General features: G+C 42.7%; 1 protein-coding gene across 1 annotated transcript in view; it reads left to right on the top strand.

The window, feature by feature from the left end:
• The window catches only part of LOC124288942 (peptidyl-glycine alpha-amidating monooxygenase B-like), a 31,342-nt gene that overhangs the window by 6,705 nt on the left and 221 nt on the right, over window positions 1-24,416 (top strand). Inside the window, 25 exon segments of the mRNA XM_046725532.1 lie at window positions 5,834-5,897; window positions 6,128-6,218; window positions 7,168-7,256; window positions 8,014-8,091; window positions 8,730-8,781; window positions 9,071-9,138; window positions 9,387-9,470; window positions 10,178-10,251; window positions 10,510-10,560; window positions 11,002-11,054; window positions 11,414-11,649; window positions 19,611-19,769; window positions 19,951-20,001; window positions 20,004-20,022; window positions 20,228-20,300; window positions 20,554-20,693; window positions 21,406-21,488; window positions 21,678-21,762; window positions 21,764-21,875; window positions 22,071-22,166; window positions 22,548-22,625; window positions 22,982-23,036; window positions 23,502-23,732; window positions 24,294-24,373; window positions 24,375-24,416. Coding sequence (XP_046581488.1) covers window positions 5,834-5,897; window positions 6,128-6,218; window positions 7,168-7,256; window positions 8,014-8,091; window positions 8,730-8,781; window positions 9,071-9,138; window positions 9,387-9,470; window positions 10,178-10,251; window positions 10,510-10,560; window positions 11,002-11,054; window positions 11,414-11,649; window positions 19,611-19,769; window positions 19,951-20,001; window positions 20,004-20,022; window positions 20,228-20,300; window positions 20,554-20,693; window positions 21,406-21,488; window positions 21,678-21,762; window positions 21,764-21,875; window positions 22,071-22,166; window positions 22,548-22,625; window positions 22,982-23,036; window positions 23,502-23,732; window positions 24,294-24,373; window positions 24,375-24,416 — 2,244 coding nt within the window.

Genomic DNA, 24,416 nt, shown 5'->3' with positions numbered 1-24,416 from the left:
AGTCTGTGACAACGACATATCTATATCACAGTTGGAAATTCTGTCAACGCTAAATAATGGCATTGCCTTGAAGTATCGAAAGTGACTCGGTAAGAAGAACGTGTGGTGAAATAGACAAATGAAATTATATAAACAGTTAATTTACTGTCATAACATATAAAAAGCTCGCGTCTGTGAGATATCAACAAAACATTAGAAAAATAGCTTACATCAAAGCCTTCACCGAGTATTCACCGGACAAGCGCTTCCAAGCTGCGCGAACCTACTTCACTGCGCACGTGCTATAAGTAGTATAAGCGCAGCCCAGCTGTTGAAATCCTTTAGTGAAACGTTTGAACTCCGATTTCGCGCGTTTTTTTTCATCGCGTTATTTTTCATGTTTATAAGTTGAATTTGCATTTTTGACGATTTGTTTCGGTAAGTCCATACCGAAAGGTATCAGAATCTGCAAAGTTGTGTTTTTCGTTGCATGTGACCTTTAACTTTCCTTTGGACAGCAGTTACCATTAAAAGAAAGACTTGTTGAAAGTTTTTTATAGTTAAGTGTAGGGCTAGTAATATTTGGAAAGGACTAGTGACATTCAAAATCCACTAGCCTGGAGGACTAGTTGAAATGTTTAGTGAGTGTCGATCCCTGCTGGTTTAAAATATAAATATAAACAGAAGAACGTTCTGGTTTTTCCTTTTTCTTGCTTTGAAAGAAGCTATACAATGAACAGTGGTTACTCACATATACTGTGATTCAATTTGAAGGTAAAAGAATATTACAAAGTGGACAGATCTCAATAAGTGTTCTTTCACAAAATATCGAATACAGAAGAGTGTATCGCAATATATAGCAATACAAAATTTGGGGCAATACACCGCCCTGGTATTCATGTTTGTCCAACTTCTAAATGCCTTTTAAGAAATACATATTGAAATGTTTTGTCATTCGCCACATGCTACTGCTTCCACTTTCAAAATTTCCTATTCATGATGTTGCATGGCTGACAATAGCACCATATTTAATGGGGCTGTTATGGTTCAGCCCTTTATTCAGTGAATCAAACCGTGAACTTTCATGGATTCAGTTTATTATTCAAGATCACTACATATTTATGAATTATTTTTAAAAGCAGGGTTGTTACTCGAACAATGTTGTTTTTTATCAGAGCGAGATATGCAACATGGAATCTATCCAAGCCTGGCACAATAACAGTCAACAGTCTTTTATGTGTGATTTGATAGTAAGGTGATTACTGGCCATTGTCAACACTGTCAACTTGGTCCAAACATGTCAGACTATTTCTTTTGTTATCATGGTTATTGTATTCTTGAATATACTGATTAACACATCAACGGCTAAGTTGCTATTTAGTCATTTCACAATATTCACATTCATTACTCAATATTCGGGATATCCAACAAATTGAAATCATGGTGGATTTAGTGCATCCCTGATATTTAAGTATTTCAGCTCTTATAGGGAGCAGTCCCAGTGGAGGGGTCAGTCCACATTACTACCACAGTAAGACTTTATAGAAGGACTTGATATTGGTAGGGACAAATATAATTCCTTCAAGATAAGCCTAACATGTAAGATTTTAATTTATTATCCCAACTGCAAGGTTAGAAAAATGAAGTTTTACAATCTGAAGTTACTGGTCACGATCTCAGATGATTTGGAAAATTGGCATCAGTAATGGATATTTTACAGAGTTATGGCCCTTGCTCCATGCTTTTCAGCATAGCCCTATTATTCTACTTCATCAAGCTAGTGCATGGTGTATGCAATGAGGACAAGTTTCTTACAATATTGGACTTGTTACTGGAATGAAACCTTGCAACCGTATCTGAGAGATACTTTTCAAAACAGAGTTAAGGTTGTGGCAGGATTAATTGTGTTCTACTCGGTTGCTATGTTGTCACAGTTTGAACCTACAGAGATATGGCCCTTGATCCTTATTATTTAACTGAGTGAGTAGTGACTGCTATGAGAACAACTGTTCCTGCAGCTACTGTAGTTACCTGATGAAACCTTCAAGCTAATGTGCTCCTTGTCTGGGGAAAGTGGTAACAGTGTTGTCTCTTTTGTTTCATTAAGCCTTGTCAAAAATCTCGTTCACATTACCTGACCAACCCTATAAACTGCATACAACTGTTATGCTTTTTCAGCACTTATTAACTTGATTTGACATTGCTGGGCTATTTTCTCAATCTTCAGTTACTTGACTGAATTTTAGTAAGGTCCCATACCTCATTGTGAGGACTTGATATTTTCAATGTTCCATATACAATCAGTTCGGTGGTTTCATAGATATCTTGAAAATAAGAGCACAGAATCAAATAGCAGAATTCATGTCACTCAAGGAACCTATGGGGCTCAAAACTCCTGGCACTAAACTGTCACTGGCATGGTTGTAATATGTTGCACCCTGACAAGTATCTTGTGATGTTCTTGTTTTAATGTAAAACAAATAATAAAGTTACTTTGCAAAAGAACACTGGAAAACATATGGAAAATGCTACATACATTAAACTCTGTTACCTGATACCAAAAAACCCACCTTGTTCTATCAAATCTTTTTCTGATTGGAATTAATACCCCAAGGAAGTGTCCCGTGACACTGTTGAAAAACATGACATATCTAGTTGTGTACAAGAATTCAATATTCTATTGTCTTGCTTTAAAAGAGAGACTGCTGACTGATCACACTAGCTACATGGCATTATCATGGCACAGTGTGTTGTAAACATGGTGGATAGGAAAGCTCATTACTGTCACTATGATGGAATTTATTATAGTTAATAGTAAAATATTCAGTGAACTGCTGTCAACATCTGGCATGATCCCATTGCATGGCTGCAATCTGTGTTCAGATGTGTTGACATTGATAACAGTGTGTGTCCCTAGATTGTTGGTAGATACATACATATTATTGACAATAGCTGTGGGTCAGTATTCAGTCAGTGTCAGTTAGTTTCATTGTTTCAAATTAAGCTTGAAAGTCAACATAAGGGGCTGCCACTCGCCTCCCGTCATGATAACGAACCAGACAAACTTTGCCGATAGGTTGTACTGCCAACCAAAAAGTGTAAAGATCATGTTAAGGAAGATGCTGAAAATAATGACACCAAATTTTCTAAAACAATCATTCAATTAGTGATCAGTTTGTTGATCTTAAAAACATTTGACTCTGTTCTTTGCATGAGGTAACAGTATGCACACAGTGTGTTCGTCTGTGTAACAAGGTACAATATGCACACAGTGTGTTGTCTGTGTAACAAGGTGACAATATGCACACAGTGTGTTGTCTGTGTAACAAGGTGACAATATGCACACAGTGTGTTGTCTGTGTAACAAGGTGACAATATGCACACAGTGTGTTGTCTGTGTAACAAGGTGACAATATGCACACAGTGTGTTCTCTGTGTAACAAGGTGACAATATGCACACAGTGTGTTGTCTGTGTAACAAGGTGACAATATGCACACAGTGTGTTGTCTGTGTAACAAGGTGACAGTATGCACACAGTGTGTTGTCTGTGTAACAAGGTGACAATATGCACACAGTGTGTTGTCTGTGTAACAAGGTGACAACAGTGTGTTCCTCTGTGTAACAAGGTGACAATATGCACACAGTGTGTTGTCTGTGTAACAAGGTGACAATATGCACACAGTGTGTTGTCCTGTGTAACAACAGGTAATAGCACAGTTGTCTGTGTAACAATATGGTGACTCACTCAGCAATATTCAGTGTGTGTATGACAAGGTGACACTCAGCAATATCTGTAATAATCAAGTCTGTATCAGATCAGACAATCCAGTGATCAACAGCATGAGCATCGATCTGCGCAATTGGGAACCGATGACTGTTATCAACCAATTGCGCAGACTGATGCTCATGCTGTTGATCACTGGATTGTCTTGTCCAGACTCGATTATTTACAGACCGCCGCCATATAGCTGGAATATTGCCGAGGGTGGCGTAAAACTAAACTCACTCACTCACTCTGTGTGCATACATCAAGTTTCAGACTTTCATATGTGAAACATGACAAACTAATATTTGGTATGAACATAACAACACCATTCCTGTGAAAGCTGATGCATTATGCTGTAATGATTTTGTTACCCATCTGAAATAGATTTGGCCTCATTAAATGCATTGATACATCCCAGCAGATGTGCTGGTGCTGGGGAGTAGGTATCACAGCGTGTATACTCACACCGGCAACACATGCTGGACAGCTGTCACTAGCCGTTCAATAGTCCATACTGTAACAAGCAGTAAATGGTGGTCATATTGATCATTTCACTACTTCTACAAGTCTGTTTTTCATTTTCTAACATCATCATATTTCCTTTGAATTATTAGAGTGATAAGAAAAATTATCATGTGAAGCACATTTTGCAATAAGGTGGAAGGTGGGGGTGGGGGAGGGTTTGGGGGTGTTGATATTATTTTGGACACTGTCCGTCTTTTCCAGACCAGAACATAAAAACCTTTCAATATTTCTTTGCACAAAGATAGGTCTGGTGGTGAACAGGTGCCTTTAGATAGTTTTGGATTTCTGAATAAAATAGGTTTTGCGTTTCCATGGCAGTTTTACTTTCACTGAAATTGTTTGTTGTGCTCCTTACCGGAGCAGAAGTTTATAACCTTTCAATACTCTCCTTCCATTTTGTGGGTATTCAAGAACCTAATGACATAAATCAACAGCACTACTCTATTTCCAGTATCAACATTACTGAGGTACATCTAACCATGGAAGCACTCAGGCAGTCTGTTATTAATACAAGCATCACAGAGTCATAACTAGTTGACCTGTTCATGAAGATGATTTTACTGTAGCGGGGGATATTGATGACTTTGTCTTCTTGTTATCATCTAACTGAAATTGAGCTTATACCATGGTATGATTGTCAGTTGGCACATATAGTCCTTAGAAACCAAGGTACCATTAAAGTTATTACTTCACAAATGTGTCCCTACCAGTGACACCCCACTTTATTCAAGAGGTTGGAATCCAATCTTTACATGGCGCCAGTGGCAGCCATGTTGAAAACCCTGCTTCTTGCCGCCATTATCCAGCCATTTTCATAGAACTGAAAGGGCAGGGCCCACTTAGCATGATGTGCCCATGCTGTGGCACACACTGTGTGATGTACAGATATATGTATGATGTGCCCATGCTGTGGCACACACTTTGTGATGTACACATATATGGATGATGTGCCCATGCTGTGGCACACACTATGTGATGTACACATATATGGATGATGTGCCCATGCTGTGGCACACTGTAGACAGATATGTGGATGATGTGCCCATGTTGTGGCACACACTGTGATGTACAGATATGTGGATGATGTGCCCATGCTGTGGCACACTGTACAGATATGTGGATGATGTGCCCATGCTGTGGCACACTGTACAGATATGTGGATGATGTGCCCATGCTGTGGCACACACTGTGTGATGTACAGATATGTGGATGATGTGCCCATGTTTTGGCTCAAACTGTGTGATGTACAGATATGTGGATGATGTGCCCATGCTGTGGCACACACTGTGTGATGTACAGATATGTTGATGATGTGCCCATGTTGTGGCTCAAACTGTGTGATGTACAGATATGTGGATGCTGTGGCACACACTGTGTGATGTACAGATATGTTGATGATGTGCCCATGTTGTGGCTCAAACTGTGTGATGTACAGATATGTGGATGATGTGCCCATGCTGTGGCACACACTGTGTGCTGTACAGATATGTGGATGATGTGCCCATGCTGTGGCACACACCGTGTGATGTACAGATGTATGGATTTTATTCTTTGTGTTTCAGCCGGATTCCTACCTTTGTTCCAGCTACAGTTTGAAGGACTTAGATATGGATGAGAACTACATTGGTGAGTGTGCAGTTCTACCTTATGTTGGAAAAGCATTCTGTTTGAGGGAAAAATAAGATTGTCATCAAGTAATTCATCTTAAAGGAGATTCCCAGCCCTGTCTATAAGTTCCAACATTGTTTACTTTTACTCACACGCATATTGGAGGGCGATTCACATGATGTGACCTGTCAACCAGCATTTGTTTGCTTTGTTGCTAATTATACCTGTAACATTTGATGGTGTTACAGTTAAGTTTGAGGCTATGGCTGATGTGAAGACAGCTCACCACATCCTGCTGTATGGCTGTGACGGGGAGCCTGCCAGAGGTACAGACATATGGTAGGTTGGCTTCAACATTCTACTCTAAGGTCAGTGGTACGATCCCTGGCTGTGTCGGGGAACCTGCCAGAGGTACAGACATATGGTAGGTGGGCTTCAACGTTCTACTCTAAGGTCAGTGGTACGATCCCTGGCTGTTTCGGGGAACCTGCCAGAGGTACAGACATATGGTAGGTGGGCTTCAACGTTCTACTCTAAGGTCAGTGGTAGGTGGGCTTCCCTGGCTGTGTCGGTGGTAACCCTGCCAGAGGTACAGACATATGGTAGGTGGGCTTCAACGTTCTACTCTAAGGTCAGTGGTACGATCCCTGGCTGTGTCGGGGAACCTGCCAGAGGTACAGACATATGGTAGGTGGGCTTCAACGTTCTACTCTAAGGTCAGTGGTACGATCCCTGGCTGTGTCGGGGAACCTGCCAGAGGTACAGACATATGGTAGGTGGGCTTCAACGTTCTACTCTAAGGTCAGTGAATGTATCGATCCTGGCTGTGTCGGGGAACCTGCCAGAGGTGCGGGACAGACATATGGTAGGTGGGCTTCAACGTTCTACTCTAAGGTCAGTGAGTGCGATCCCTGTTTCGGGGAACCTGCCAGAGGTACTATGGTAGGTGGGCGGGTCAGTGCGTGCCTGCCAGAGGTACAGACATATGGTAGGTGGGCTTCAACGTTCTACTCTAAGGTCAGTGGTACGATCCCTGGCTGTGTCGGGGAACCTGCCAGAGGTACAGACATATGGTAGGTGGGCTTCAACGTTCTACTCTAAGGTCAGTGGTACGATCCCTGGCTGTTTCGGGGAACCTGCCAGAGGTACAGACATATGGTAGGTGGGCTTCAACGTTCTACTCTAAGGTCAGTGGTACGATCCCTGGCTGTGTCGTACCACTGGTTTCTGTTTCTAAAACTCATATATCCTGAACGTTTCTGTCACTCACTCACTGTTGTTGCTGCAGGAAGTGCCCAGCCGTGTGCCGGGACCGTTCCCAGGAGCAGATCATGTTCGCCTGGGCCAAAGCTGCACCACCCACTCGCCTACCTAAAGGTGACTTTCATCTTACATTGTTGTCTTTCCTTCACTCATTTTACTTTCAAATGTGCAAATAGTTTGATGAAGTTGACACACTGAACAGTAATATGAATACATAGCTCCAAGCTGTGTAATGTATCACAAAGATAATTTCATAATCAAGTATATTTGAATTCAAACTCAGAGGGGCTATGTATCTGGAAGTATTTGAAAATATGTGTTAGTTACCATTGTTACTACAGCAAAATGACCTTGTGATCGGCACAGTTATTTTAGTCAGTGTGTTGCGCTCTACCATTATGAATAACCATGACCAGTTTTGTAATACATTACCTTTTGTAACTGAACTTTTCCATTTGTGAATAAAATTCACTATTTCTAATTGAAAGTTTACCAATAATTTTCTGCAAAGCATTATTTGCCCCACATAATATTAATTAAGTTTGGAACTGAGGAAACCAAATAGAAAATAAATATCTTCAGCAGTGATGTTATGCAGATACTTAACATCATAATGTGATGTTCACACATCCTGAACATCAGTTGGTCAGCCATGTGACTGACCACTTGTCCAATAGAAAAGCCATCCCTTATGTACACTTCACTTTGTTTGGCTCTCTACTTGCCTGAATCTGTCACTTGACATCATTGTCAGTAGATATGACTGTTAATGCAGTGGTTTTGTTTATCAAAAAACTTAGATACAAAATAACAATTATATACTGGTCCTTCAGACCATTTCACTACCTACATACATATGATGTGTTGACAGATGTTGGTTTTCGAGTGGGTAGAGCCTCGTCCATCAAAACCATCGTGCTACAAGTCCACTACAAGCATAAGTTCAGCGGTAAGTCTCTACGTCACCTAAACAAGGATTGTGCGTGTGGGGCTAGGTGAACTGGATATGCAACTGTATGAATCCTGTGCTGAATGTTTATGTACATACAGGGAAGCATCCAGACCAAGGGGTTGTGGGATATATGCAGGTGTGTCATTACTTCTGCTAACTGGAAAGTCAAATTACATGCAAATAGCATTGTGTTGAGGCACCTTGTTGATGTAGTGGGAGGTAGGATCTAAAAACACAATGTAAACAACACATTGGTAATTGCCATGTCCGTCACATACTGTGACTTGAATTTTGACCCAAAGCAGTAATCGGCACTAATCATTCTAAAATCCCAAGTTACCTGGTCAAAGTCAAACATTTCAGTTGCTTTCTTTGAATTTTTGAGCTTGATCATGTGACTGCCTTTCCCTGGAGTGCCCAAATAGTGAGGTAAACTTCTTAAACATCATAAAACACATTTTTCATATAAGGTATCATAAATATCATCCAGTCAGCAATTGCTGGCTGGGTTTGGTGAAACATAGATCTGCCTAAGGTTCAGAGGCAGAAATAAATCACTGTTATGCAAGAATGAATGTTTTCCACCCCTACTCTCCTGTTTGAACCTTGTCCAAATGTAATATTTTGTCTTGCAGAAACTATGCCTCGTGACTACTCAGGAATACGTATCTATCTCACTCCTGAAAGGTGAGAATAATGAAATTTATACCTCAGTTATGCTGCTGTTAGTTTCATAATGCACACACACACCTACTGGGACTCATTTCTCAGGGCTTTGTGTGCTGGGCATATAGTTATAACATTGAAAAGTCAAAGACATGACATTTATTCTCTGCGGATCGAGTTGTGAAAACCTGTACAGTATTCAGTCATGGAAGGGAACATGCTGGTAGTCCTAGGGGAACAGTTAGATGTCTTTAAAGAAGGAGGATGTCAGTAAACTTTGTAAAGATGTGATTGACATTATCTGTTTCAGACAGAAGTATGTTGCAGGAATACATCTGATGGCATCCTACAGAATTGAGATCCCCCCAAACACCCCTGGTGAGCACTTAGTTTTCATGTAAACACATGCAGCAGTTTGATTGAAGAAATGTGGTTAAAAGTTAGTTGTTTCCAGTTCTGCCTGTCTTGTTTGATTCCTTTAATGTATGATTGGTGAACCCAGGATGTTACGCATGGATGACTTGTCAATACACAGTTTCACCATCAATCATTCAGTGAGTAATTGTGTGGTGTCCCTGACATTACTTTGAAATGCTGTGCTGTATGAAATCTACCTTTGCTTGCAGTGACTCACTCTGACATCAGCTGCACATACACCGGACCCAAGCCTATGCATCCCTTTGCCTACAGGACACATGCCCACAGTCTTGGTACGTACTGGGCTGTCGCTTGGACAAGTTACAGCTTGGGCCTGTTTCACATGGGGGCCTGTTACAGCTGGGGCCTGTTACAGCTGTGAGCAGTTGCTGCTGGGACCAGTTAGGACCTGGTACAGCTGGGGCCTGTTACACATGGGGGCCTGTTACAGCTGTGTCTAGTTACAATTGGGGCTTGTTACAGCTGGGGACAGGGACCTGTTACAGCTGAAGCATGTACATGTAACGACTGTTGTCCTTGTGAATGATGTTACATTCTTCAGTCAATATGTGAGATATGACAGTAAATGATCTCTTTCCTGTTTCCACCCTGGCTGATATAAGGTAATGTAAGAATTGCTCCTCCTTAAGTCAACAGACTGCCTCTATGGCCTATAGGTGAAAATATATGTGTCCATCAAGCAGTAAGGCATATCCCCGGGGCCCCATCTTACCAAAGTACTATAAAACATGGACCTTGTTGTTTCCCTGCCTGGTGCTCAACACTGAAGGCTTTAAACACAGACTGGCCAGCCCGAAGCAGTGTAATGTGCTTCTGAGGAGACCAGCACTGTAGAACTTGTTTAATTGGACCTCTTGCCACACACCCATTTCAGGGTACATCACCTATCAAGTGAAACACACTGCACCTCTCAACTCACCTTGTATTTGAATGTTAAATTCTGATTATGTGCTGAAAAAACGTTTGCGTCAATTTTCAGGAAAAGTGATATCTGGTTATCTCTTCAACGACACCTGGTATGAAATTGGCAAGGGCAATCCACAGTGGCCCCAGGTAGGTAGCAGATAGTAAGGGGAATTGGGGAGTTCTTTAATATGTTGTTGAAATTTAATAGTATTTCCTTTGGAAGCAAGTAGTCAATCCTGTATATCTGTAACTGCCATTTGGATTGTATGCATCTACTGGTCCAAACATTGTTGTACAGTTAGGGAAACACCGACAAATACAGCCAGCAGGAGAGTGAGTGATGGTGTGGACGGCCTTTGTATCTGCAGGGAGTATAATATTCATAAGTTGACTTTTGTTTTACAGGCATTTTACCCAGTAAATGGCTCCTTCACTGTGAACCCAGGCGATGGACTGGTAAGCTGACCACATAACCCGTAGACATGTTCTACCTTGTCATAACATATAATGTGTTGATGAAAGAAGAGATATAATCTGACTTTCCTTCACACTTGAAACAATGTATCTATGTTCTGCCAAAACTGTACCTGAGGATCTTCACAAACCACAATATGTTTTGTAAGTCAAGTCTGTGTCATTAACAGCATGACACTACATGTTTTGTGACACTTTCACTTCTCACCAAGCTGTGAAGGTGCTGGCACAGTGTGACCTATGTGCTCCATGTCAGGCAGTGGCATTAGATGTGATGGGGACGGTTTGGACATGGGAGTCAGTTACCCATCAGACTGCATCCGATACACAGTACAGTGTGTCAGGACATGCCAGAAGCTCTTGGCAGTAGTATCGTCAATATATACACCAACATCTTCATCAAGCACTATTTTATTCCAACAGGCTGCACGATGTACCTTTGATTCAACTAGCAGGAATAGAGTCACAAACATTGGGTAAGTTTGTGTGAATGAAAATTAAATTTCCATCGAGTAGTCATTCATTCACTTTATTGTGATTTGCCCAGGTGAGAAAAGGTCCCCAGTTGTGTTACCTGAGTAGTGGGTGTGACCTGGCTGGGCGTGTCATGAGGCCCATACAGCTGTGCTCCTCCTACTGGCTGACTGCCACATAGCCATCAACCAATCTGAGACCTCTCTACAATCTAGTTACACAGGACGTTTGCAACATAACAAGACACTGTGAATGTAATTACTCATGAGCTATTTCATGTCCTTCCTTTGGTAGTTTTCATTGCAACTGATATTTCTGGTTTGAGAGTTTACTTGATGATGACTTGTTTTTTTCCCAACAGAGCTACAGGAGCAGATGAGATGTGCAACTTCTACATCATGTACTACACCGACTCCAGCGTCAAGATGCCCTCGGGGCAATGTGGGGGAAACCAGCAACCCAATCTCATCGCCAACATCCCCCAGGACTCCGACGTCCCTCTGCCACCGAACCCGGAGCTGGAGGAGGAAGCTATGGGACATCATCACCATCACTCTGGCATGCAGACCGAGGCCTCGCAAACTGTGGACCAGACAGGTAATGACATGCCTTACTTGGGAGGCCAAGGCTACTCAATGCAAGAAGACTATCCTGACTATTCTTTGTATTCAGAATATTTGAAAAATCTAGGTCCTATGAGAAATCAAAAAAAGGTTCGGACAAGATTATTATGATGATCTTGGGGAGTCGCGTGATGATGACCGTGATGCTTACTCTCGGAGTAGTTTCCGACGGAATCGAAACAGGAACAGGAATAAGGCTTTTGAAGAAATGAACCGGCAGCTTAGTGAGGTTCCACATGACAGACGGCCATCCCTGAAGAACACAGATTCCGAGTACAATTCAAGAGGATACGTGGCCAGGCCGACTGACAGGCCAAGACAAGGGGGGACGAACTCTAAGCAGCTCCACAGATCATGGCAGCCAGAGTGAAGCCAGTCGTAAGACACATCGTTGTGGCATGTTACCAGATGCAGTGTTGTTGTGTCACATTGTTTCCTGATTTGTCATGAAGGTAGTTGTCGCTGATAGTTGCACAGTACTGATCCCGTTCGATTCATTAGGCTTAGTGTCTGCTTTGTTTTATAGTAGTCGTGATCTGTTTGGATGTGTTTACTGTTTTGTGTGTGTGTAGAGATAGGTCTCCCACTTTGCACAGCACTGAATTTACCCCCAGCAGCCAGCAGGTGTGGGTGTCAAGCTGACACACCCAGAAACATAACTGGGATAATCAGGATTCAAACCCCACAATCATAGCTTACTGACGTGCCGTGATGCTGAACAGTAAATTGTGCCAGCCTAGACTACTGGGCCACCTTTGCACTCTCCAGTCCCTGTGTGTGTAACGTGTAGAGAATGCTCTGGAATGACCTCCGCTATGTACTGGACAATATCAGTTGTATCAATATTTTCTTGTGTGTAATATTTTTCACCCTCACAGGCATGTCTTTCTATATATTGCACATGGTAGTGCTCATGATTATTTCACAAGTGTATTCTATGTATTAGTATTGAAGATAGGGTAGATTTGCCATGTAATGTGCAGTTACATGATTGGCATACCACTGTCTCCATCACCACACGTGTCACTAACAGCATGGACAGCTTTCTTCTGTGGGTGTTCCAGATGATAATCAGTAGCATGTTTTGTCATCAGTAGAGATAATTGACAAGCTGAGTAATGAGTATTTGTCAGGGTGTTAAATGTTGTAAGCAGGGAGCTGATGGTCTGGTTGAAACTCTCACAATTTTTCCTTATCCTGACTCATGCTCTTTTGCTTGTCTTCTTCTTCTTGCGAACATAGTGGAACACTTGTATCTCCTTATTTGAAGCTCCCTTCAAAATAAAATCACTAATTGGTACTCACCACGAGTTGCTCCCCTTGGTCTCCCCTGGCGGGAAAGGTGTCGCCACCCTCTGGCCATGTGCTTCACTCTCTCCTTCTTCGCCCAGTGAGCAGGATGTGAGAGCGCCTTGTGTCTCCTTACACACATATCCTTTGATAATCTCTTAGTTTTTACCTCTCATAGGTTACTATAGAGGTATAGCTAGTATCCTTTACTATTTGTATTGATTAATTATCGTGATTTCTACTGTTTATTCACGGTATTCGTGGATTGTTCAGCTAGCTTTACGCTCATGAAAATCTGTACGATTTGTAGATTACGCTTTTCTGCCTCCGATCCACATGTAATATGCCCTAGTTGTTCTACCGCAGCGCTTTAATTCACGCTGCAGTTACTGCATTAATTTATCTCATTCTGCATTTAATAAATATCATCTTTATGTCTTAAGACGTGCTGCAGATAGATCACGCAAAACAAGGGCAAAACATGGCAGAGAGTCCAGATATTCCATCCAGTCAGCTGCTAGCGATCGACCCTCTCCGCGCCTGGTGTTCTGCTAGAGACCCCTGCGCAGAGGAACGTGGACGCAGTCCGTTACTCTCGATGAAACGACCGCCTCCCCAGACATCCCGCCATTGCAGACTAAGTCTAAGAGGGCCTCATCGTCGTCTCAACGCAGATTGAGGACACCCAGGGCAGCGCAGACTTCCAAAGGGAAATCTACGAAGACAGCAAGAACTTTCTCAGCCGAGATCGTTCCAGCAGCAGAGTTGGGCCTCTACGATGATCAGCCGATAATCATCCCCGACTTACGGCAGAAGAAGCGACCGGTGTCAGCGACTGTGACTTCTGCAGAGATCTCCATGCAGCCTGATGCCTCTACACCGACGTCAGACGTCATTGATGTGAACCCCATCGCAGAAAAGACGCCGACGACTTCGTCACAGATCATCCCAGAAGACATGATGCGGCAGATTATGAACATCATGGAGGACCACTACAAACTGCGCAAGCAGGGTCCGAGCCTTCGCGAAGGCTCCAACGTAGACAGCACCCCAGAGGCACCCCCCGTCAACGTAGCAGCCAAGACGATGTCACCTTCGCGAAGGAAGTCCCGCACCACCTTGACGAAGGACCTAGATGTACAGCCTTCGCGAAGGCCTTCGCGAAGGCGGGAGAGATCATCACCATCTTCGATTTCATCTCTAGATATGGACTCAGACCATCAGACATCACGGAAGCCTTCGCGAAGGTCATATCATCGATCCCCCGGACCGGACGCAAATGAAGCTTCGCGAAGGCATTCGCGAAGGACATATGATTCCAGATCTTCATCGTCTAGAAGAACATCGAGGGACTGCCGAAGAGCTTCAGCGGCTATCAACATTCACCTCACAAGTCTCGAAGATCATCCCATAGACGATCTCCACCGCTTCATCACCAGGTCGATCACCCATCAGATCTCCACATAGAGCGCGCACAAGTCAACTAGATCGCCACAAACCTCATCAGATATACAGACAGCTACACGCAGTCCCGGCGAGCATCTACAATTTATTAATGATGATGGTTTTGAGGATGATGGAGGAATCATATTTTCTGATGCAGATACGGTATTGGATGGTCAATAACCTAGATCTCACATCACCATCTAAAAGTGGCAATACAGCTCAGACGCATTTGATGAAGGAAGATGATCCAGATGCAATCACTCTACCCCGATCGAATCCGATTAGCGGCAGTGCCACAGAATCTAGATGCAGCTTTCCAGAAAGCTACGAAAGTTCAGATACCACATCTGCCCAACTTTCAAGCCAAGAAGTTCTCCACGATAACATGGACTCCTTCTACAAGGCCCAGGACATCGATGAGAACTATAAGATCATCAGCTATGTAAAGAACAAGATTTACAAGATGGATGATCGCAGTTGGCTCATATAGAAACCATGACGAAAGACGTATGTTCTTTGGGTTAAATAGATCTAGGACGATCAATGAGACTCTTATTACTAGATTCGGGATTCCACGACGGGAAGATGATAGAATGATTTATTCTGCCTTACTTATGCAAAAGAAAGATCAGCAGTTTTAACGGATCATCTTACATCTGTTTCAGCAGCACTGACCTTAGCTCGTCGTCAAGGCCTCCTCAGCTTCCTGTAATTGGGGAGAACTTTACAGCCCCACTTTATACAGCCCCGTGGTCGACAACATCCATCTTTGACGGAGAAATCGACAAAGTCGCCAAGGAAGTCTCTAAGATTCCAGGGAAGTCCTTATGATTAGATCGATGGACACACTAGCCAGCGTCCATTCGTCAGACTTCACAAAGATACTCAGGCAGATCTAAGTTCACGGGCCACAAAGAGCAAGAGACAGGAAGATAGCCAGCTCTAGAGGTAAAGATTCTTTTCGTCACCATATGGCAACTATAGAGGAGGATCAGGAAGAGGCAGGACACCCAGAGGTTCCCGCAATTATAGACGCTGAAACACAGGTTCGGAACGACTGGAGTCTTCCACCCCAGCCGCTCCAGTACAACCAGCTCAAGTGGGTGGACGCCCAACTACACTGGGAAAACTGGGGAATACTGCAAGACCCTTACGTCTCCAACATTCTTCAACACGGATTTCGTATCCCTCTACAGGCCAAGCCTCCGCTGACAATCAAACCCCCCAAGTTCGATTTACAAGCGCAACAACTACCAAAGATAAAAGAGGCTGTTTCATCACTCCTATCCAAACAGGCCATAGAAGTAATAGATCAAGCAAACGTCGAACCAGGTTTCTACTCCCCAGTTTTCCTAGTTCCCAAGAAAAACTCCACGGAGAAATACAGACTCATCTACAACATGAGCTTTTTCAACAAGAACTATCTACGCGAAACCAATCGGTTTCAAGATGATACATTTACCTCAGTTACGCCAGATGATTCATCCTATGGACTACATGGGCAGCATAGATCTACAGGATGCCTACTTGCACATCCCCATTCATCCCGATTCCAGGAAATACCTCACGATTTACTCTAGAAGGGCTACATTACCAGTGGAAAGTACTCCCATTCGAATATCATCAGCCCCTGGCTATTCACGAGGATAACGAAAAACCGATTATCAAATTTCTACATCGTCAAGGGCTACGCGAGTGCTTTTACCTCGACGACGGGATACAAGTAGATCAAGATCCACTGGCGCCTCAAACTACAGTTAAATTACATCATAAAGCTACTAACACAACTAGGTTGGTTAGTAAACTTACGCAAGTCGGACCTAGTACCATCGCAAAGACCTACAGTTCCTAGGTATTCGATTCATCACAAATCGCAACCGTATTATGGTACCAGAAGACCGTTGGCTCAAGATACAACAGACCATTCCACCAGCTCTACTCTCCTCGCTACCACTGCTACAATGGCAGAGCCTACTAGGTCTTCTCAAGATCAGCCCAAGACATGACTGTCACAGGCAGATTACAGTTACGCCCCCTACAGGTCCTCATCAACGACATCTCAACGATGTACAACCATTCAGTCTACCGAAACATCTCAGACCACATCTACTATGGTGGACCAAGAAATCGAATGTTCATGAAGGGATTTGTTTAGCAGAGCAGGAATACAAAACCCATCTGTATGTAGATGCTGTTACTCCAAGGTTGGGGAGCTCATCTCACCAACCACACGATATCAGGGTTATGGAATCAGCAAGAATGCAAACTCCATATAAACAGTCTAGAAATGAAAGCTGTAATCAACGCCATTCTACATTGGAGCACATTTCTACAAAATGCGCTAATGATCCATACAGACAATTCGACAGTGGCGTTTCTACATAAACAAGCAAGGCTCAACGAGATCGATGAACCTTTTGAACCTAAGCTTTCAACTGTTCGATTTAATACAAGATCTAAATCTACATGTCAGAGCAGTGCACATTCCCGAGCCAGAAATATACTAGCAGACGCTTCTCTCGCCTCATCTACCATCACCGACAGAGTGGATGATCAACAGGGAAATTTTTGCACAGATAATCAAGCAATTAGGGCCGCCGCTAATAGACCTATTCGCCACGCCGATTCAACAATCAGCTACCGACATTCGTGTCACCAGTCCCAGACCCCCAAGCTTGGGCAACGGACTTCTAAGTCTATCATGGAAGGCCTCAATGCGCACGCGCTTCCGCGCCAGCAATAATACCTCAAGTATTACAGAAAATCAGACAAACACAGAGCCTACAACTCACTTTGGTCGCTACTCTTACTGGCCGGGCCAGAGAACGTGGTTTCCCATACTAATTCAAGAAATCGGTCAACCAACACTGGAGCTACCCAAGCAGCCAAGAAACCTGTTAATTCATCCTCACACCAAACAAGTGCACGGAAACCCAGCAATGTTCCAACTACACGCATGGACTGTATACAAATGTGTTTAAACAAGAGAGGATATTCTGCCAGGGCGGCAAAAGCAGTCACGCTTTGTTTACGTTACTCAACTCGTGAACTTGTACGACCTACAAGTGGCACAGTTTCAAAATTATGCAACAAAGAAAGGGTTTACAGCAAGAGAGGCTTCACAACCTCAAGTGGCAGACTATTTGTATTACCTACGCCAAAACAAACATTTAAAAGGTTCAACGATATCAACATATCTTGCCGCTTTAGCTCTGTAATCACCATGAGAACGGGTGTCAAATTGACAAGATCTCCAGAGTTACTGGCCTTACTACGAAGCTTTCGATTGGAGGACCAAAGCGAAGTTCCACGCCCAGCTTGGGATCTGAATGTAGTGTTACAACACCTCACGAAAGTGAGGTCTATGAACCTTGAATCGACAAACTTTGAATTTCTCTCACAGAAAACATTGTTTCTGCTATCGCTAGCCACAGCAGCAAGAATGTCTGAAATTCACGCTCTGGATTACTTAGAGGGATACAGTTTGATGACAATCATAACACAGCACTCGGATTAAGATGGGATTTCATCGCGAAAATCAACTGCCAGGTCAACCAGACAGATTATTCCACATCCCGGCTTATCCTCTATTCTCGATCACAAGATACACAAGACCTATCACTGTGTCCGTAAGAGCTCAAAGTTTATTTACGACGATCCAAAACAAGGAGAAGATTTCTCAAACGCTTATTCATCCCATTATCGCCACGAATCAAACAGAAGTGTCACGGACCACAATATCTATTTGGATAAGGACTGTCATTCTCCTGCGCCTACAAGGCAGCAGGCTTGGGACCCACCAACAGCATCAAATCCACATGAGATCAGGGCACTGGCCTCTACCCTCAGCTCTACACGGTAACTGTTCCTTGAACACGATTATGGAAGGATGCTATTGGAAATCTAACATGGTATTTGCTAATCACTACCTAAGAGACATCACTACAGAAGATGTCTCTGGCATTCACCATTTCGACCACTGGTCCTCGCCAGCAACTGACAGTCCCTCGTAGGGCTTAAAATATTATCCTCACAAGATTAATATGTATTTTATACATACTCATCTAGCTTATAACTCTACACTGGAGTTTTAGGGCTATGTATATATGTTCAGCTTAAGTATTCAACCTTAAGCATATACTTGATATAGTCAATTTCAGTGCCTCTATCAGAGTCACCTATATATATATATATAATTTATATGTATTGTTCAATATATTCATAATGTAATTCCCCTTTAATGGCTTTATATAACCTATGGTTTTCTTTATACAGGAAACATCCTAAATCTAAGCCTTCATGAAGTTCCGTGAGGGGATATTACAGTATATCTATACAAAATCACTAATTATAAATCCAAAGTATTCTGTTACCCACCTCTCCGTCCGTGAGGATGCTACAAGCAAAAGAGCATGAGTCAGGATAAGGAAAAATATGTAATTTTAGAGTAAAATTGATATTTTATACTTATCCTGACTCATGAGGTTAGCCCTCCCATCCTCCCCACATAACACTTTGGATTTCCCTGTAAATTCAAGTGTTGGGCTCGCTAAATCAGGAGAGAGTGGAGCACATGGCCAGAGGGTGGCGACACCTTTCCCGCCAGGGGAGACAAAGGGGAGCAACTCGTGGTGAGTACCAATTAGTGATTTTATTTTGAAGGGAGCTTCAAATAAGGAGATACAAGTGTTCCACTATGTTCGCAAGAAGAAGAAGACAAGCAAAAGAGCATGAGTCAGGATAAGTATAAAATATCAATTTTACTCTAAAAATTACATTTTTGATTGGTCCAAGCACTGTTTGCATCAGCTGCCATTTGACCTAGCTTGTGTTCAGATTCATTATTTAAAACATTGTCACCATGTGAAGTGAGCTGATATACAGCATGTTTGAACCTGAATAGTACGTCTTTAGGAATGAAATATTATGAATTGTTCTATGTTTTGTTATATATTGTTTTACTCCCACAAATTTGGGATACTGAACCATTCTGTATTGTCACTAATAGATTCCTCTACTTGCAAGTTGATGTTATGCAAACTGTGTCAAATGGTCATCTTCTGTTCACTTGATTTTTGCTTAAAGATCATTCCCTTGTCTGTTCATAGCCTACTTATAGCCATGATCTCAGGAACTACTGCTCCGTTGGGGTGTGTAACATTGTACACAACCAGTATCATGCCTGTGGATCTGTTGCAGACAAGGCAGATAACCTCCCTGACCCGCTGGTGTTTGACCCCTCCTGGCCCGCTGAGGAGCTTACCCTGGGGCAGATCGGAGGCATGGCCACAGATAAGGAAGGGAATGTGTACATCTTCCACAGAGGCAGTAGGCAGTGGGACAGTCGGTACGTGTCAGGTCCTGTAGACTTTGCATGGAATTTTAACCAAAGTCCAAAATAGTGGTACATATTTAAATTTTTGAACTAATTGTGTTCATTCACCTGGACAACGCTGCTCATGTATAAAGTGGTTGTACTGGATTGAGTATTGCTGTTTGTTGCAGGACATTTGACATCAACAACAAGCTGATCCCCAAGGATCCCATACCGAGAATGTGATCATTGTCCTTGACAAGAAGGGCAAACTGGTCCGCAGTTTGGCAGCAATCAGTGAGTATTTACCTCAGTCTTCTGGAACACCTAGTGTTGTTGTAGTAAAACAGTGGTGACCCAAGCTGTATCAGCTCATGTCAATAAAAGTTTGAAAAAAGTAAAACATATTACTGTTTCATCGTTTCTGTGCATAATGACAGTATAGGAAGTGGCCTAGTTTCCATACATCTCTGCAGCTCCTCCTATTTGTGGTATGTTCCAGATTCTATCTGCCCCATGGTATCGAAGTGGACTCCAAGGGCAACATCTGGGTCACCGACATCGGCCTGCACCAGGTACAGTAGTCATGGAGGGATTCTTGCCACGGGTTCAGGTGTAAGCTGGTCTGTGTCACTGTATCAGACCACATCGGTCTACATCTGTTTTCGGCATGTTACATGGTTATATCCTTGGCTGAGATTCTAGGTAGATGTGGCTCACAAAGACATAAAAGTTAGAATTAAGCCAATGATTTGTCCCTTTCATTGAATGTGACAGCAGGTGTCCCCCTACCTCCGACTTTGTCCAGTGTTTCAGTCATTGTTCCAGGTGATGAGAATCCCCAAAGGTGCGTCCGCCCCAGACTTGGTCCTCGGTAAACAGTTTGAGCCTGACAGCGACAACGAACACTTCTGTAAACCAGCAGACATCGCAGTCATGGAGTCTGGGGAGTTCTTTGTGGCAGATGGGTCAGTGATGTTTACAGCTCAGTATCTGCAGGAATATACACGGTTCCTCACAGAGTATAGCCCTCACAGGCTGGGCCACGATCGATGCTCATCATGGGGTTATCATTCTTGTGGGCAGCGTGCATAGAATCAGGGGCAATACTAGTGCTGCAGTTATTGTAACTCTTATTTATTGTACACAGATTTAAAATATCTGAGCTCAAAGATCTCTCAGTGAAACAGGCTCAATTTCTGAAAAGGGCTGGTTTTTGATTGAAACTCTTAAAAAAGGGTACCCTTCAAGATTTTTGTCTGTGGTGTAGTAGAACGAATGATATGTTAACCAGCCTGATGTAATGATACATTTGTTGACACTACTGAACATGAAACATGACAGCTTGATCTTCCTCACTCACTCTCTTCCACGCTGCTTTGTTCCAAGAACTTTACCTAGAAGAAATGAAAGTTATTACAAATCACACCTAGTTACTTCTATGTTTTACAAACTGCAGTAATATTAAAGAATCTAGATGATAAGGACCTCCATGTCCTTCTCAGTAGACTAGTGTCAGTATTTTGGCTGTCAGGTGTACGTGATGAAGGTGCCCAAAACAGCCTGCAAATGTATTTCTAATAAATATACATCTTGATACATCTGGTTTCTCTGTAACTCTCCAACTGTCAAGTGCTGTCTGAATTAATCCTGATTGACTGTGGTATGTTCTTGTTGCAGCTACTGTAACAGCCGTGTTCTCAAGTACTCCAGCAACGGCACATTGCTGGATGAGTGGGGGCAAGCTGACTTCACAGACAATGGTAGGAGATGGTCCCTTGTCTGCACCTTTCCTCTCACTGTGAATGCAATCTTACAATTGTAATGGTAACCTGTCATTATTGTGAGTTTTACAGCCTTTTGTCAGTAAGGAAGGACATACAGTGTACTCATTCCTGTAGCATGTGAGAATACTGTGCCTTGTCACTGTATGTTTCTCTTGATCATTACAGGTGATGCTGGAGTCCCCCCATCTGTGTTCAACATCGTCCACAGTGTGACTGTAGCAGAGGACAAGAAGCTGGTTTGTGTAGCAGATCGAGAATGGACGGATACAATGCTTTGATCTGGATGGAAACTTCCGATTTATCATCAAGAACTAACACATGGGTCCTCGTGTGTTTGCCATCGAAAGTACTGTCCTCTGCATGGTCAGTGATCTCTCCGCCTTGCATTATTCATCTTTGGGAAAAATCAAATCCAGATATGCACCTTGTCCGTTAATGTTATGACAGTTCTAGCTGTGTCTCACACCTGTTTTATTATGTGGTGTTGAATGAATCAGTCAGACCAGGAAGTAGCTAACCCAGTATTGTTCCCTTTCAGGCGGATCCTGTTTGCTGTAAATGGACCCACCCCACGATGACAAGCAGACCAAAGTCCAGGGGTTCACCATAGCCCTGAGCACAGGAGACCTGCTGCAGACGTGGGACATCCCCAATGTAAGACTCATTCTCTACTTAATGAATAAGTACATCTGGCTTCTTGTATTCAGGGGCGTTCGGTAGCCTAGTGTTTAAAGGGTTGGCTCGTCATGCCAAGACCCAGGTTCGAATCGCCACATGGGTACAATGTAAAGCCCATTTCTTGTGTCCCCTGGCCGTGATGTTGCTGTAATATTGCTAAAATCGGGCGAAAACCAAACTCAGTCAGTCACTCAGTCTTGTATTCAGATATTCAAATATGTACCAGCTGTTGCATTATGTAATTGCTTCTAAACTTTTTACTGTATTATTGTTATGTGAAGTCTACCCATCATTACACTAGGCAACAATGATGAGGTGGAAACAGATGATAACATTAAATGTGTGACACTTCTACAGGGTCTACGGAACCCCCATGATGTGACAGTTGACTCCACCGACCATGCTGTGTATGTGGAGAACTTTGATCCGCACAAAGTGTGAATGCCTCAGTATGAATGTTCCCACAAAGACGGACACAGTCATTGGTAAGTACATCCATAGATTAGATGTTCAGAAGGTTTGTTAGGTTTTAAAAACAGTAAAGAATTAACATGCAGTATTGTTCATGCAGTCACATACACCTGGGTCCATTATGTTGACCTACACCCAACAAAACATGCTGCTTCAGTCCTGGTGCTGTATTCAACAAGATATCTTCATGTTCTTCGCTATGAGTTGTCAAATGTAAGTGAGATGTCCAGAGCAGGCTAGAATTGTGTCTATGTCAGGGCTATCTCCCTTGCACAGTCTTTGGGTATTCCACAATCAGGTCATTCATGCTATTGATGCAGGTGAAGTTTGGCAGGTTCCAGGGAATCGAGCCTGGAAGATTTATCATGGCCGCAGGTAGTGTGGTTGAAGTAACAAGCAACCATTTCTCTTTTACTAACATTATCCACATGTCCAGAATCTGTGTGGTAGACAGCTTGGCTTCCATTCCTCTCTATGGATTCCTTCAGCCATCTTTTGTTATATCATTTGGAACGCTACTGCTACATCATTTGCCCTCAAGCAGTAAGGTATTGATTGACACCTTGGTGTTACATCTGTCTCACACCTGTCTGTGTGTCTCTCAGTAGTTTCACACAGTTTCACTATTTGTTCACTCCAAGACTAGTTTTACACCTGTCTCAAACAAGCTTTCTGTTTTTCTTCACCAAAGTTATAAACCTCACTGTTATTCAAGACTGGTGTCTCACTAAATACAAAATAGTGACATTTGAAGTTCATCAAGTCACGAGTCAAGTATTCATCAACTCCCATCTTCAACAGAGATCTGTTTTACTGTTGTTGTGTCCCCATGTATTGCAGCTGTTCCTGATAAGAAAGGCTTTGCTGGGAAGCCCAAGGACACAAGTGACACAACAGGGACACAGATGCCCCCTATTGCAGGCACAAGCAACAGTTCCGTGACTCAGGAGATGAAGGACGTCCATGACAAGAAGTCTGACTACATGCCCTCTATTATCATCGGTGTGTTGTTGATAGTTCCGGTGGTGTTGCTGCTGGTAGTCACAGTCATCATCCGACTGCACCATTCAGGTAAGCCAGGGCAGAAAGGAACAACAAATATATAACACCTAGATCAATGGCTGATTCATTATATGACTGGATTTGGCGATGTTCATAGTGCTGTAACTAGTGTAGGTCACAGTAGTCATAACGCTTTGATTGTTTCTGGAATGAGGACCCACTTAGATATTTTTCCAAATTGGTAATGGCTGTACTTCAATTCATACCCTCACTAAGTCTTAGCCTGATTGGTTTGTGGAGTTGTCTTCTTGTTACCAGTCTGTTTTCAGTAACAGTCTTCCATGTAGCTTCATTTGAATGTGTGTTCAAATTCAATACTTGAGATTGTTTGTTTTTTCATGATATTTTAGTGTGCTACTCTAATGTCGCCCAGCTTATGTCTGTACATTCTTGGAAGTTTTGGTTGGAAAATACTTAAATAATAGGGCAATGACCCACACGCTGAATGTTGAAAAGTTCAGAATGATGTGATCACATTCTTGATAGTTGTAAGCAGTGAAGCTTCTCTCCTTTTATACTTTATGAATTGATTAATTGTTAGTTTATTAATGAAGTCATTATTGTTTGCAGGTAAAATATCCTGTTTCTCAGGCAAGAAACAAAAGGTGTTTAGTCTCCAGAGTTTCCTCGGTAACTCTCACAAGGGTTTTGGACCGACTGAGCACAGAAGAGAGTGACCATGAACTTGACCCA

This window comes from Haliotis rubra, unplaced genomic scaffold (assembly GCF_003918875.1).
Source record: "Haliotis rubra isolate DU_JTF1 unplaced genomic scaffold, ASM391887v1 Scf43, whole genome shotgun sequence".
NCBI classification, from domain to species: Eukaryota; Metazoa; Mollusca; class Gastropoda; order Lepetellida; family Haliotidae; genus Haliotis; species Haliotis rubra.
The sequence above is the reverse complement of the archived record's forward strand: the minus strand, read 5'-3'. Positions and strand labels throughout refer to the sequence as shown.